The following is a 12,556-nucleotide window of genomic DNA, read 5'->3' as shown; positions in this document are numbered from 1 at the left end:
AGCTAAATCCTTCCTTCCAAGCCTCATTCAATGCTCACTTACATTGGGAAGAGTTCTCCAACCACTCCCGGTTCCCGAGTAATCCTCATCCTGCCCCTGAAATCCTAGGTGCCACATATTTGGCTGCAGAGGCTACCAGGTATTTCCAATTATCTTTTCATTCCTAAATAGACAGTAAGCTCTCTGTGGTCAAGGCACCATTTTAGAGTTTTGTTTTGTTTTGTTTGTTTTTTCCACCCTGCAACTAAGAGACTGCTTAGATGCTCATTGTCATGGTGCTGCCATTTCTTCTGCCGATCCTTCACGCCCATCAAGTCTCTATCCTGTCCCTTCTGATGTACACTCTCCCCACCACAGATTGCTTTGACCTCTCTCCAGTCCTACATTGTTCCTTCTATGACAGTAGCTTTCAAACTCTTCACGTGAGCTACGGTATATTTTCCATCATGACCAGGTCACATATTACACACACATACCCCACACACTGAAACAAAAGTATCTCAAAACAATACCTAAACTTTACAATATAAAACAAATTCTATTTTTATCTCACTCCATTCCTCCCTCACTCCTTTCCTTCCTTCTTTTTAATGTATATACAACCCAACTAAAGAGATTTCACCACCTACAATTTGAAAAATATTGACCTACAGGATAAAATACTAGAATGCTCAAACTTTTTCTAAACCCTAACATGTCTGTTAATTTCCCCATCATATTGACAGTACCTTGATTATTTCATTCCTTCAAGTTTGCAACTTAAAAAATCTTTCTCTCTCCGAGTCATCTACCATTTTGGATCTATAATCTATCCTTGGCAGTTGGTTTGCCATTTCTAACGTCTCAGCTATGCCCCTTTTCATCCTTACCCAAAGTCATTGCAAGTGTTTTTCTGAAGTTATCTGCTTCATAAAATATATCACAGTTGAGTTTCTTTAATCTAATAAGCCCCTCTGAAGCAAAAATTTTGATTTTTATAAAACTTTTAGCTACATGTTTATTAATAAAAGGTATAGTTATGAAATATTTTAATTTGCAATACATCTCACATATCTCGTTCCATTCACATATTCAAATGAGGACATTATGGTTCAAAGAGGTTAAGTAATTTGTATAAATTCACTTGGCTAGTTAGTAGCAGAGCCAAATGTTGAACCCAGGTTTTCTGGATCTAAGCCCAACAGTACCCTTTCCCCACATACAAGTCTTCCTACTACATAAAGCAAAACACTTTCACTGGACTTCACTGGCCTCCAAGCCAACTTAAACTGGCTCCCCTATCAACCAGCCTCTGGGTTCTCCATAATCTACTTGATGTTTTGTACAGCAATAAAAATCCTTTCACTAACCCTTTATTTTGTCCTGCCACTACAGTGGGTGCTTCATAAAACCAAAATTCCCTTTAAGTGTTGCAATGATCTCTACCGATTTGTTGCCACTTATCTCTTGGCTAATTCGCAGCTAGTATCAAACACAGCACATACTCAGTTGCTACCACCGACTATCCTGTTAAACATATTTTAAAATGATTTCTCTAACACTTCCAGCAGCACCCCTCTCCTTTGTCTAGCATTTAAGATTTTAAAACAACCTGCCCCAATAGCCAGCCTTTCACTGCTCTTCGCCAGCAATTCTCCAGCCAGACCTGTCTCATTCTATAGGGAAATAGATCCTCTCCTCCCTATTCCTGGTCCTTGGAAGTCCAGATTAAGTACCAGCTCTTTCACATCTTTTTTCAGACACTGAAACCAACCAAGACGATTTTTTGCTTCTAAGCAATTCTCACAATTATTACCTGCCTCCTTTATTTGGGCACTTATTCATATAGTATCTTCTATGATTTCATATTTCATAGAGTTTGAACTAAGTGTTTACTCCCCAACCACATGAAAGCTTCTGCAGAGCCAGAATAGTATTCACAAATTTATTTCATTTTCCCCCTTAGCCCAAACTTTGCACATCATATACATAGTACATCTTTTTAACAAACATTTCAAATAAAATCTCCATTCAAAATGAACTTTTTAAAAGCATATACTGAGTACTTACTGTGTATCTGCTTTACATATGTGATTTTATTTAAGCTCACCAAACCCATAAGGGGGGTGTCATTAACCCTATTTTACAGATGAGGAAGCAGAGGCAGAGCACAGCAACCTTAGAAAGTACACTTCACTTCCTCTCACTTTGGTCAGACTCAGTCCAGAAGCCACAGGAACTCACATTTGCTTGGCATGCATTCTGATACTATATGTATTCAAGTGATCCTTACTTTAAAAAAGGATGAAGTGCGGCCAATTAATATAAGATACCTTCCCAGCTTCAGTTGCATAAGTCACTTAACCTTTCTCAGCCTCAGTTTCCATTTCATGACCTAACACAATCTGGACTTACAAAATTTCTGTTCTCCTAATCCCTGGCCACTCCTTCCCAAGTATCCCCACACTGTTGCCCAAACACGACTGTATTCACGTCTCATTCACTGTTCAGGGTGTTTGTTCTGCCTGAGTCACCCCTTCTTCCTGCTCCATTCAGTGAAGGCAAAGTCATCCCCCAAGCCCAGCTCAAGGGAATCCCAAGCAGAATTAATTGCTTATTTCCTCGTGGCCCAGTAGCATTTAATCCACGCCTCTACTTGTAAGTATACTATGTCTCTGTCCCCCTACTTGTAAGTATAGTATATGTCTGTATATAGTATGGGGGCTCTAGATGGTAAGATCTATAGACAGATGTGTATCTTCCTGGACTTTATAACCTGAAACCCAGCACAATTCCTGAAGCTATCTGACCCTCTCAAGACTTCGGGAAGGTTTGTTGAACTAAGGAATTCAGGAATGCACGTTGAAATTCAACGTTTGTTGAATTAAGCAGTCAATCAATCATGCCCTAAAATGAGAATACCATCTGTTCTTCCTATTTCACAGAGTTGTTTAAATGTTACATCCTCACCTCTCCAGCGACCCAATCCCCCTGATAGTCTCTCATAGTAACCAGTTCCTTTCCCTAGTTTTTTTTTTATCTGAATACATAATTATAAGGGGGCGGGGGTAGTGAGAAATTGGTAAAGGACCACAAAAAATGATTACATTGGGCAATGACAAATAATATAATAAGAAAAAAAATTTTTAAAGTTTAAAATTGTGTGTGTTTTACTTTTTTAATGTCTATATTCTTCTGCACTTTTAGACTAGAAGCTCCATGGAAACAGAGCATGTATGTTTAGTTCACCACTATATTCCCAGCACCCAGCACAGAGTGAGCACTCAATAAATAGATACTTACGAAATAAATGATATAAAAATTAAATCATAAAATGCATATCAAAGTGTTCTGGATACTGTATACTGATGATTAAGATACAATTACTGGTATTATATATCCAGTTTATTCCTTTTATATAGATAAAACAAAATCTTCAATCTCTTCTCTAACATCCTATGCCTGTAGTTGGCAAATCTACTTCCTGCCCTGCCAATAGGGCACTTATGTCTGACTCACTTGAATAATAATAGCAATTAGTTTATTTTATTGTAGTTAGTAATTTACAAAAATGTTAGCAGTGAGAAATATCAAATCACCTCAGATCTCATTTAAGATTTTCTGTAAAATAAAGGTCAAATAGCCTTTTCTTTTCAAAAATGACTTTGATTTCCATACATGATTCTATTTTTCAAAACACTACACAAACAACCTTTATAAGGTACATGTTTAACAAACAGAACAATCAGCCTGTATTCTCAAGTAAGTGGATCCAAGCAGACCAAAGCATGGTTGCTAAAGCTGGGCTGGACGTTTTCAGTCTTCCTCAATTGCATGGGCTCTTTCCAAGGCTCTGGAGGATGGGAACCTGGCAATGTGTTCTCATGGGCACGTGTTTTCTAAATTTTGCAAAAGCAAGAGAGTTTTATATTTTCCTTAAAGAGAGCCCTCAAAACTGTATACCCCTCAGACCCCATGAATCCTAGATCCACCCTTGTGCTAATGGCTTTCAACATTGTCATCAGACTGTTTTTCTCTATAATGTATTCACAATCAACTTGACAATGAAAGGCATATTAGCAACCAACTTTTTAAGTCTGGTTCTAATCACTGAAAAAGTCATGTGCTCATAATGTCCTTTTTTTAATCCTTCTAAAAAGAGAGCACTATGTCTAAATAATTATTTTTTTCTAGACTCATGTACATCCTTCTTCCTCAAGAATAAACACAATGATATGCACTGAAGCCCTGTGATCTCTAAAATAATCACAACTCTAACAAGGAGGCATTACTAATTTTCCCATTTCACAGAAGAGGAAACTGAAACTTGGAGAAGTTAAATAACCTGTCCAACATCAGACAGCTAGTGAGGACTAAGGCTGGAAACCTCTCTTAATCTCTATGCTCCACTACTCCCACAGTACCTTGACAGAAGAAATTATGTCATCTCCCTCCTTTGTAATTCCCCAAAGAGCTGATGATAAAGCACCAACACTCAATAAACACATTTGGTCAACTATTTAAGAGAATATCGAATGTAACACAATCTCAAACAGCGTGACATGACTATGAATATTCCTAAATGATGAGTTAATCAGATAACAAAGGAAGAGATTAATATACAACAAAAGGCTTTCCACGTGTTTTCTCAAGATTGGCACAAAATACAAAACAGGAGCCCAGATTTTGCCAGTGTTTGTAGCTACAAATCCAAGAGTACTCAGAGTATATAGTGGAATACAGGTTATATACAAGCCTTTCAAGTCACATCAGCCATGCAATCTTTGAATTCGAGAAAGCATTATATGTATTTGGGAGAAAATGAATGCATAACGGGTTAAAATCTTTTTTTCAAAAACAAACATACACAAGATAGACGAAATGGCTTATCCTTTTAGTGCAGTATTCAAGTCTCCAGTTGTTCAGAAGCTGAATTAATACTGTAGAAAGAGAAAGGTGTGTCAACCTGACTGAAAACCAGTTAACTCAGTGGCTGCGTGTAGACGTGGCCTAAGAGCATTTTAAATGTAATATACTGAAACTGCCTGAAAGGCCGCCATTTGGCACCCAGACCAACATCAAAAGGCAATGTTCCTAATGAGCATCTGCAGCTGAGAGACAGTATTTCAACAACATGAAATGAAAGGGCATAATGGCATCACTGCCAACGCCAAATAATTTACATCCCTTTACATCAGCAAATGGTTTTAAGGTTTGGCACCAAGAGTTAATAACAAAAAGGGCTAGATATGACATGACTATAGCCTTCAGATTGACTTCTATAGTCTATCGCCCTACAGTAATGAGAATTTCTACCCATATTATTGAAACTAGTTTTACTACAATGTTTTTTAACATTAAAAACTCTGGATTTCACAGAAATCTTACCCCCAGGATTTAGAGAGGTCCTTGGGCACTTCCCTCTTCCTCAGAGACCATTTCTTATAACATTGCTCAGAGACTTGTTGAGTTTATTAAGCAACGTATAAATTTCTCTTCTTCTGAATAGTACTCAGAATTCTTCCTTTTTAACCAAAGAACTCTTTTTTATTAAAAGCCCAAATGACCATTAATATACACAGCCAAATGATTGATGTTTTCAATTTTAATTTGTCACCCAATTTTAAGATGAGTAAAATGCTATTCATAATTTGCTGACATTTATTTTAAAGTTCCAGATATTCCTTAGCCTATATATCTGTTAGCCTGCTAAACTGGAGAATTATCAATTATGGAATTTACATTAAAATATTTATCTTGACACCATACAACATTTGTGTGCTCAGAAACTGCATACTTAAATAGCACAGGAGAGCCTTTTAAAAATGTCTTTGTCTTCTTCTGGGCTATGGCTGTTCCCAGCAGACTGATGGGGGCAGGTGCAGTCCCTTCTCCTCCCTCCCTGCCAATTGGTTCTGCTCTCCATCATCACAAACCCAACATCATCAGGGAAAGTTCAAACCATTCTTTAGCAACAGGTAGTCAATCACTTATTTTACACTAAGTCAGGAAAGACTGTAAAATATCTTTGGAGGTCTGCCAGTAGCACTGAAGCCACTTTCAGTCTGGAGAGCGGCCACAGTTCTTTAACACAGAAGATGTAAATATGGGGAATTCATCAAACTAAATAGAGGATTCATCACCTTAAAAAATTACTGGTTGCATTAGAAATTCCAAAGTCCATATTTCAAGCAGTGTAAAGTTTATAAAATGCTGTCTATAATTTAAGAAACTGAGTTCTGTAGTGAACAAAAACATCTGTCATGTCTAAAAATTAGCTTTTGATTGACAAAATGGTGCTATTTATTTTGAAAGGTAATTAAGACAGTTTTCCAAAAAAATACATATATACAGAGATAGATAACTCACATTAAATTAAATAGTACGTTATCTGAAAAACTCAATTAATGATAAATGTATTTCAAAGAGAATCACCATTCAAAAATCTTCAAATTTGGGGGTTCTATGTGGTTAATTTCTCCCTCTTGTTGCTGCCTTGAATAAACGACCACATCCCTTGCAAATAGCACACCTACACCACAAATTTTTTAGGATTTTTTGGTTTTGGTTTATTTTTTATTTTTGTTTTTTGCAATTATTACCTTAATTCTTGAACTATAAAGCTCAGGAAACCAGTCACCAATTAAATAATTAAATCACCAAATTAGTTTAACTAATTAGCATAGGAAGACTTGGAGGAACCTCCTTTACTGAACAGGGGTATGTCCTGCTTTCTGCTATTCCAATACTACTTAAAAAAAAAAATCCTGGGTGAAGGTATCTGGAAAGAAATCATCAAGTTCAATCATTTGGGGGAAGAGGGAGGGAATTTAGAGGAAAAAAAATATGCAAGTTTTCGAGTACTGAAGACTTAGCCAGGTTTAAAAATCTTTAGGACCTTTGTAGCGGAACTAGTGACTCAACAACTTAAATAAATGACAGGCCACACTTCCACTAATGTCTAGATTATATTCCCTTTTTGTTTTTAACTCAGTTGAATTCTAAATAAACCCTACATTATTTTAAACATTTTAAAATATGCTAATACTTAGCAAAAGAAAATTACCTTTTTGGATTTTAGGTAGAGCTGTGAAAGGTTTTCACATTCTTAAATATGGTTTTATTACATCCAGTTAAATATCGTTCAGAAAGACACATTTACAATTTTAAAATGAAAATCGATGAAAAATATTGCTCACTGTGATTGTACTCACAGCAAACTGTTGGAACGCATCTTAATTAATCTCATGTAGTGCAGAATATTATTTATAATTTATATGTGTATTAGCTTTTGTAAGGTGGCAAAGGTGCTCTTTGTTCTTAATGTGGTGCTATCTTGTTAGAAAATCAGTCCTATCCATTCCTTGTTTCCTGCAAGTTAAATTGGCAGAGGATTGTAAAATTATCAAGTAAACCTGTTACTTAACCATTTCAGATCGTTCAAGCAAACAATTTTATCACACGACATCCAAAACTGCTGCTAGCATGGATTCAAATTTACTATGCAATTCCACAACATTTCCTTTTATTCCTAAAGACACCAAAATGAGAGAGGGGCAGCCCACCTAACTCATTTGATATACTAAGGGCACCACACCTTATATCTAAATTTTCATATGCACCGACCGAGTAGAGCACAGATCTTCAATTACCATTGTCCCTGAAGATGCCACATTTGAGGCCAAAGAGAAAAAAAAGAAAAGAAAAAGCAAAACATACATATATACACACACACACACATATATATGCATTTGTGCGTGTGATATTGTTTTTATTTTCGTCCTAGCTCTTTGACTTGAATCCTTCGATGTGTTTAAACTATGGTAGAAACAATACTTTAACGGAAAATTATTTTTCTTTGGACAACCATTCAACTTCTTTCTTTTGTTAAGCAACCTTGTATGTGTTTCACGTTCTGCCTTCTTCCCATCCTCACGATACTGGGGCCAGGAATGAGGAGAGGACGCTTCTATTCCAGGGAGCACTGGTCAGAATGCCACCCTTGCCTCGGCATCCACAAGCATCCCCATGTAGGATTCCCTGGGCGTGTACTCGCCTGCAACTCCCATGGGATCCAAACACTGAAGGTTACACCCATCACGATGATGGATAGGACAGCCAGGCAATCCTCCAAAACGCCCACCAAAGATTAGGTCTCCATTGTCACGTTCCCACTCAGAGGGGAGGAGGTCTCAAAAACACCCACCCGCCCCACGCGGAGAGATCGCGCCGCGGAGACCCACGGACACGACGGGAAAGGGCATGCCCGGAGCGGCCCCCGGCCGGGTGGCAGCAAGAACCCAGCGCCTGGCGGACTCCGCGGGCTCCCCAGCCCCCGCGCCCCGCCCCGGCATCGCCCCCGCCAAGGCCCCGCCCCCGGCATCGCCCCCGGCCCGCGACTGCGGGTCAGCGCACGCGCGTCGGTGCGCCCTGCCGCGCGGGGCCGCTCCCCACTGCGCCTTCCCCAGCGACGCGCTAAGGCCGGGACTCCGCGGCAGGGGGTGTGTGCCGAGGGGGCGGGGGATGCTCCGGGTCGGCGTGAAAGAGGCGAGAGTGGGCGAGCACGCGCGGGCGGGACGGGAGACCTCCCGGGGACTACCTAGTCTCCATTTTATTTCCTCGGAAACCGCCGGGCAGGAGCGGGACCGGCCGCAGGGCGGGGCTTCTCCCGGCGGGGAGGGAGCGAGACCGTTAGGCTGGCTCACCGGGAGACGTTCCTGGCAGCTCCGGGCCGCCACCCGCGCCGCAATAAAAGCCTCTCGCGGCTTCCCGCCCAGCCAGCCTCGCTCTGATTGGTCGCCAAGGGACGGACCCGAGTTGGCTGGAGGCGGTGGCTGAGCGCGGCTCTCGTGCCGCCCGCGGAGAGGACGCGCTGGGTGCTCCCCGGCCCGCCCCGCGCGCTCTCCACCCGGGCTCAGCTGTCTAGGGCAGGAATAGCAGCATCTGGCAGCGGCGACAGCGAAGTAGCCCCCTCCTGTCGGCTTTCTTCGGGCGCTTCCCCGCACACGCCCCCCGCCCAGAATGTCCCCCCAGCCCACCCAGCTCTGTGCGGCTCCTGCTCTTTCTTCCTCTCTTCCCATGCATCAGCGCCAGGGCGCAAATCCTTGGGTGGGGTGGGGGGAGCAGCTGGAGGGAAGGGTGGGCACGCACAGAACAATTTTCCAGGGAGGCCGAGATGGAAATAGCTGAAATGAAAGGCACCTCCCTCCCGGCCGCCTGCCGAGGTTCTCTGGGCAGCGGCGCAGCCCCCGCCACCCGCGGCAGCATCACTACTGTCTTCCTCCCGGCTCCCTATTGTTCGCACTTTGCCAGGATCAGGAACCTCGCCCAAAGAAAGGAGACTGGGGCGAGGTGATTCGGGCGGCTACCTGCCATCCTTTCCTCGCACCGCGCAACACCGGGCTCGTAGTGCGTGTAAGGGCACACGCGCGCACACACGCGCACACGCACCAGGCAGCCCCGATCACGCCCTCCTCGCCCTCCGCCCCTCCGCACTTCCTCCTGTCAAAACGCGGCGCTCGACCCTCCCCTCCCTCCGTGCTCCCGGCCGAGGGCAGGCTTTGCAACTAACCAGCAATTTGGCAAATGAAAAACTAACGTCATATGGACTGGGGTGCAACAACGGCCACCCAGCCCTGCGACTCTGCCCATTTTGCGAACCGTTATTCGGTCCAGGGCAGGGGGGATGGAGGGGGGTGAAGGCAGCCAGCCCCACTTTATTGGACCCGGGGAAATCACGATCGGGGGGTGCTTGCCCCGGCCTTATTGTTCACTCTCTCCGGAGCCGGGGCTGACAAGCCCCTACCCCGCGGAATCCGAGGTTGTGCGGCGGCCGGCACCACCCGAGTCGCGGCATCCCCTGCCCCGCCGCCCGCCTCCGGGGAAGGAGCGCTGCCCATCACTGGCGCGACAGCAGCGTCCCCGGGAACCGGCGGACTCCGTTCCCCCCGCCGCGGGCACACAAAGTGGGAAAGGGATGGGGCGCTGGGCGCTCGCGGCGCGGGGAGGCAGCCCCGGTCCAGCGCAGCCCGGGAGGACGCGGGGCTCGGCTGGGCAGCAAGGGCGACGCGTTCCTTTCTCAGAGCAACGAAAATGACCAGCCTTACCACTGCACATAAAACCACCTAATAAAATAACAGTGTTCCTCGGAGGAGGAGTAAGGAGAAGGGGGCAATTAGCAAATCAGATTGAGATTTTTAAAAAGAAAAAAAAATGTACCTGCAGTTCCCAGGAAAAACAAAGTCCAGAAGAGATCCTTAGTTTGCAGCATTGTAATCGGCTGGCTGGGAGGGATGTTCTTGCCGCGGTAAATTGTGTCCCCCTTGCAGCGAGTGTGGACGGCGGCAGAGCAACAGACCTAGGGGCAGACAATTGCCAGGCTGAGTATGATTATTTTTGCAGAATTGTTTCCTGCCAGCGGCTGCCGAGCTGCGTTCACGCGCTGATCCGAGAATGAGTGACAGTCCCAGCCTCAGCACACTCGCAACTCAGAGATCCTTGCGCTGGTCCGGGTTCGCTTTGATAGAACTGGGGATGGGAGCGGGGGGCGGGGGTGAGAACCTCACTGTGTCCTTCCACCACGCCGGCCACAAATAGTGCCGAACATCAAGGAGGTAAGAGAGACAGGGGAGGCAGATGCGGCCGCCTGCAAAACGCGGCCTGGAGCTGCCAGGGGAGCCGGGCTCTTTCACACGCAGTCTCCCAAGAAGAGCTGGGATTTCTTATTTTTCACACTTCTTCCCCACGCCTTCGCGGTCCCTCCTGCCATCCAGCCTTCCTTAATCAGGAGTTTGGATATTTTAATAACTAGTAAATAATAAAAAATAAAAGATTAGATTTAATTAGGTTTTCGAAGTTGTAGAATCCCCTCCATTAAGATCCTTGCCACACAAAGATAGCCTAGGGCTTAATTTTTAAGTGCTATACATTAGAAATTGGGAGACGGCTGGGGGTTGCTGTTGCTAAGTTTTGCTTAGGTCTTGTTTATTTGTTTGTTTTATCCTGGCTGTGAAGTTTTCACTCCCACAGAGAAGCAACATACAACACAAGTCAGCAGATCCCAGGGGAAGGAGGTGGAAAGCAACTTAAGTTAGAAGAAAACGCAGATGTTTATAAGGAATTTCCAGAAATAACCGGAAGAAAATGTTTTTCTGTTTACAAATACTGAAATCTGTGATCTCCTTATTAATATGGCCAAGGCTTTTAGGTAGGCATCATCATACAGGGGTGATATTAAATAGTATTTTTATAAGGGAACAGAACTTTAATCCTTGAGGATATGAATATAGAATATTACTCACGTACCAACACAAAAGGTCTTCAGTTAATCTTACAGCTGTGTTTTAAAAAGAAGAGATGGGGGAAGCAGGGTGAAAATAAACATGACTCAGCACCTCATCAAGGCTTGAATGTGTAAGGACCAAAGGTAAGGAAGGGGTTTTAGATATGAGATTAGCCTGTGAAACCCTCCAGCAGAGGAACGCTGCCTACATTCAAAGACACCAGTGCACCATTATCACGTATTCCCTTTTTTAAAAAAAAAGGTCAGACTCCCCACTGCTGTAGCTCTTTTTAAAAACCCATCCTCTGCTGCACACCAGCCACCCTCCAATACTGAAGAGGCCCTATCTCCTCCCCTCTCCTCCTCTGTACTAGACCTAGCAGGCCACACCAACACACTGTGATTTGGGGGGAACCCTGAAAAGTACTTCCTCCCCAAGTCAATTTTCACTATGTTTACTTTTGTAATATTTATCTCATACCAAGTACAAACAATTCAAAAATACAGAAAAGTAGGAAGAAGGAACTAAAAATAACCCCAAGTCTCAAAGATTCCTGAGATACCCACAGATTTTCTGCCTTCTGTATGTGCATATGAGTTTTATAATTGACATATTATAGTAGCAATTTGAATCCTGCTGATTTTGACTACCATTCATTATAAGCACTTCCCTGGGCCATTAAAAAGACTTTCTAAATATTTTTATAGATAGCTATGTAGTAGTATTTCTTCATATGGGCGATTCTCCCCATTGTTGGATATTTAGATTGTGTCCAGAGTTTGATAATAAAAATAATGGGTTTTTTTTAGCATCTTTCAACAAATATTTGTTGAACAACCACTGTGTTTAGACCTGTGTTGTGTGCACTGGATTATATATTTTTTAATGGTTGCTGTATTTCAATGTCTTTGACTTTAGACATGGGAGTTTGCTAACATGTAAAATTGCCATATCAAACCTTATACATTTATGTTGATAAATGTAGCAGACTCTTTCCTACAGAAGTTTTGATAGAGGGAAAGATGGAGAAAACAAGGCTTTTAATTTTATCAACAAAATCATTTTAATTAAAATTAAGTTTTCGATTTTACCAAGAGTGAGAAACACACCCTTCCCTGCAAATCTTTCTGCTTATAGACCATGTCAGTGGAATTAAGTTCCTCCTTATTTTTCTCCCCAAATGTCCCTATTTTTAGCTTTTCAAAGTAGACAAATGTGGAAATCCTATCTCACTTGAGCATGACTGAATTTCTTTTCTTTCTCTCTCTCTCTCTCTCCAGCCCCTCCCTGCCCCT

General features: G+C 42.8%; 1 protein-coding gene across 5 annotated transcripts in view; it reads right to left on the bottom strand.

Moving 5' to 3' along the window:
• The window catches only part of NCAM1 (neural cell adhesion molecule 1), a 302,455-nt gene extending 291,990 nt beyond the window's left edge, over positions 1 to 10,465 (bottom strand). For 2 of the 5 annotated variants that reach the window (XM_063092592.1, XM_063092593.1), the window contains exon 1: positions 10,198 to 10,462. In XM_063092592.1, coding sequence (XP_062948662.1) covers positions 10,198 to 10,249 — 52 coding nt within the window. In that variant the 5' untranslated portion in view covers positions 10,250 to 10,462. Of the gene's footprint in view, positions 1 to 10,197 lie in introns of all 5 variants that reach the window. The other 3 variants (XM_063092594.1, XM_063092595.1, XM_063092591.1) reach the window with 2 other exon arrangements.
• Positions 10,466 to 12,556: the final 2,091 nt, after the last annotated feature.

Source organism: Cynocephalus volans, chromosome 4, assembly GCF_027409185.1.
Source record: "Cynocephalus volans isolate mCynVol1 chromosome 4, mCynVol1.pri, whole genome shotgun sequence".
Taxonomy (NCBI): Eukaryota; Metazoa; Chordata; class Mammalia; order Dermoptera; family Cynocephalidae; genus Cynocephalus; species Cynocephalus volans.
Note: the sequence above shows the minus strand (reverse complement) of the source record. Positions and strands in the feature narration are given on the sequence as shown.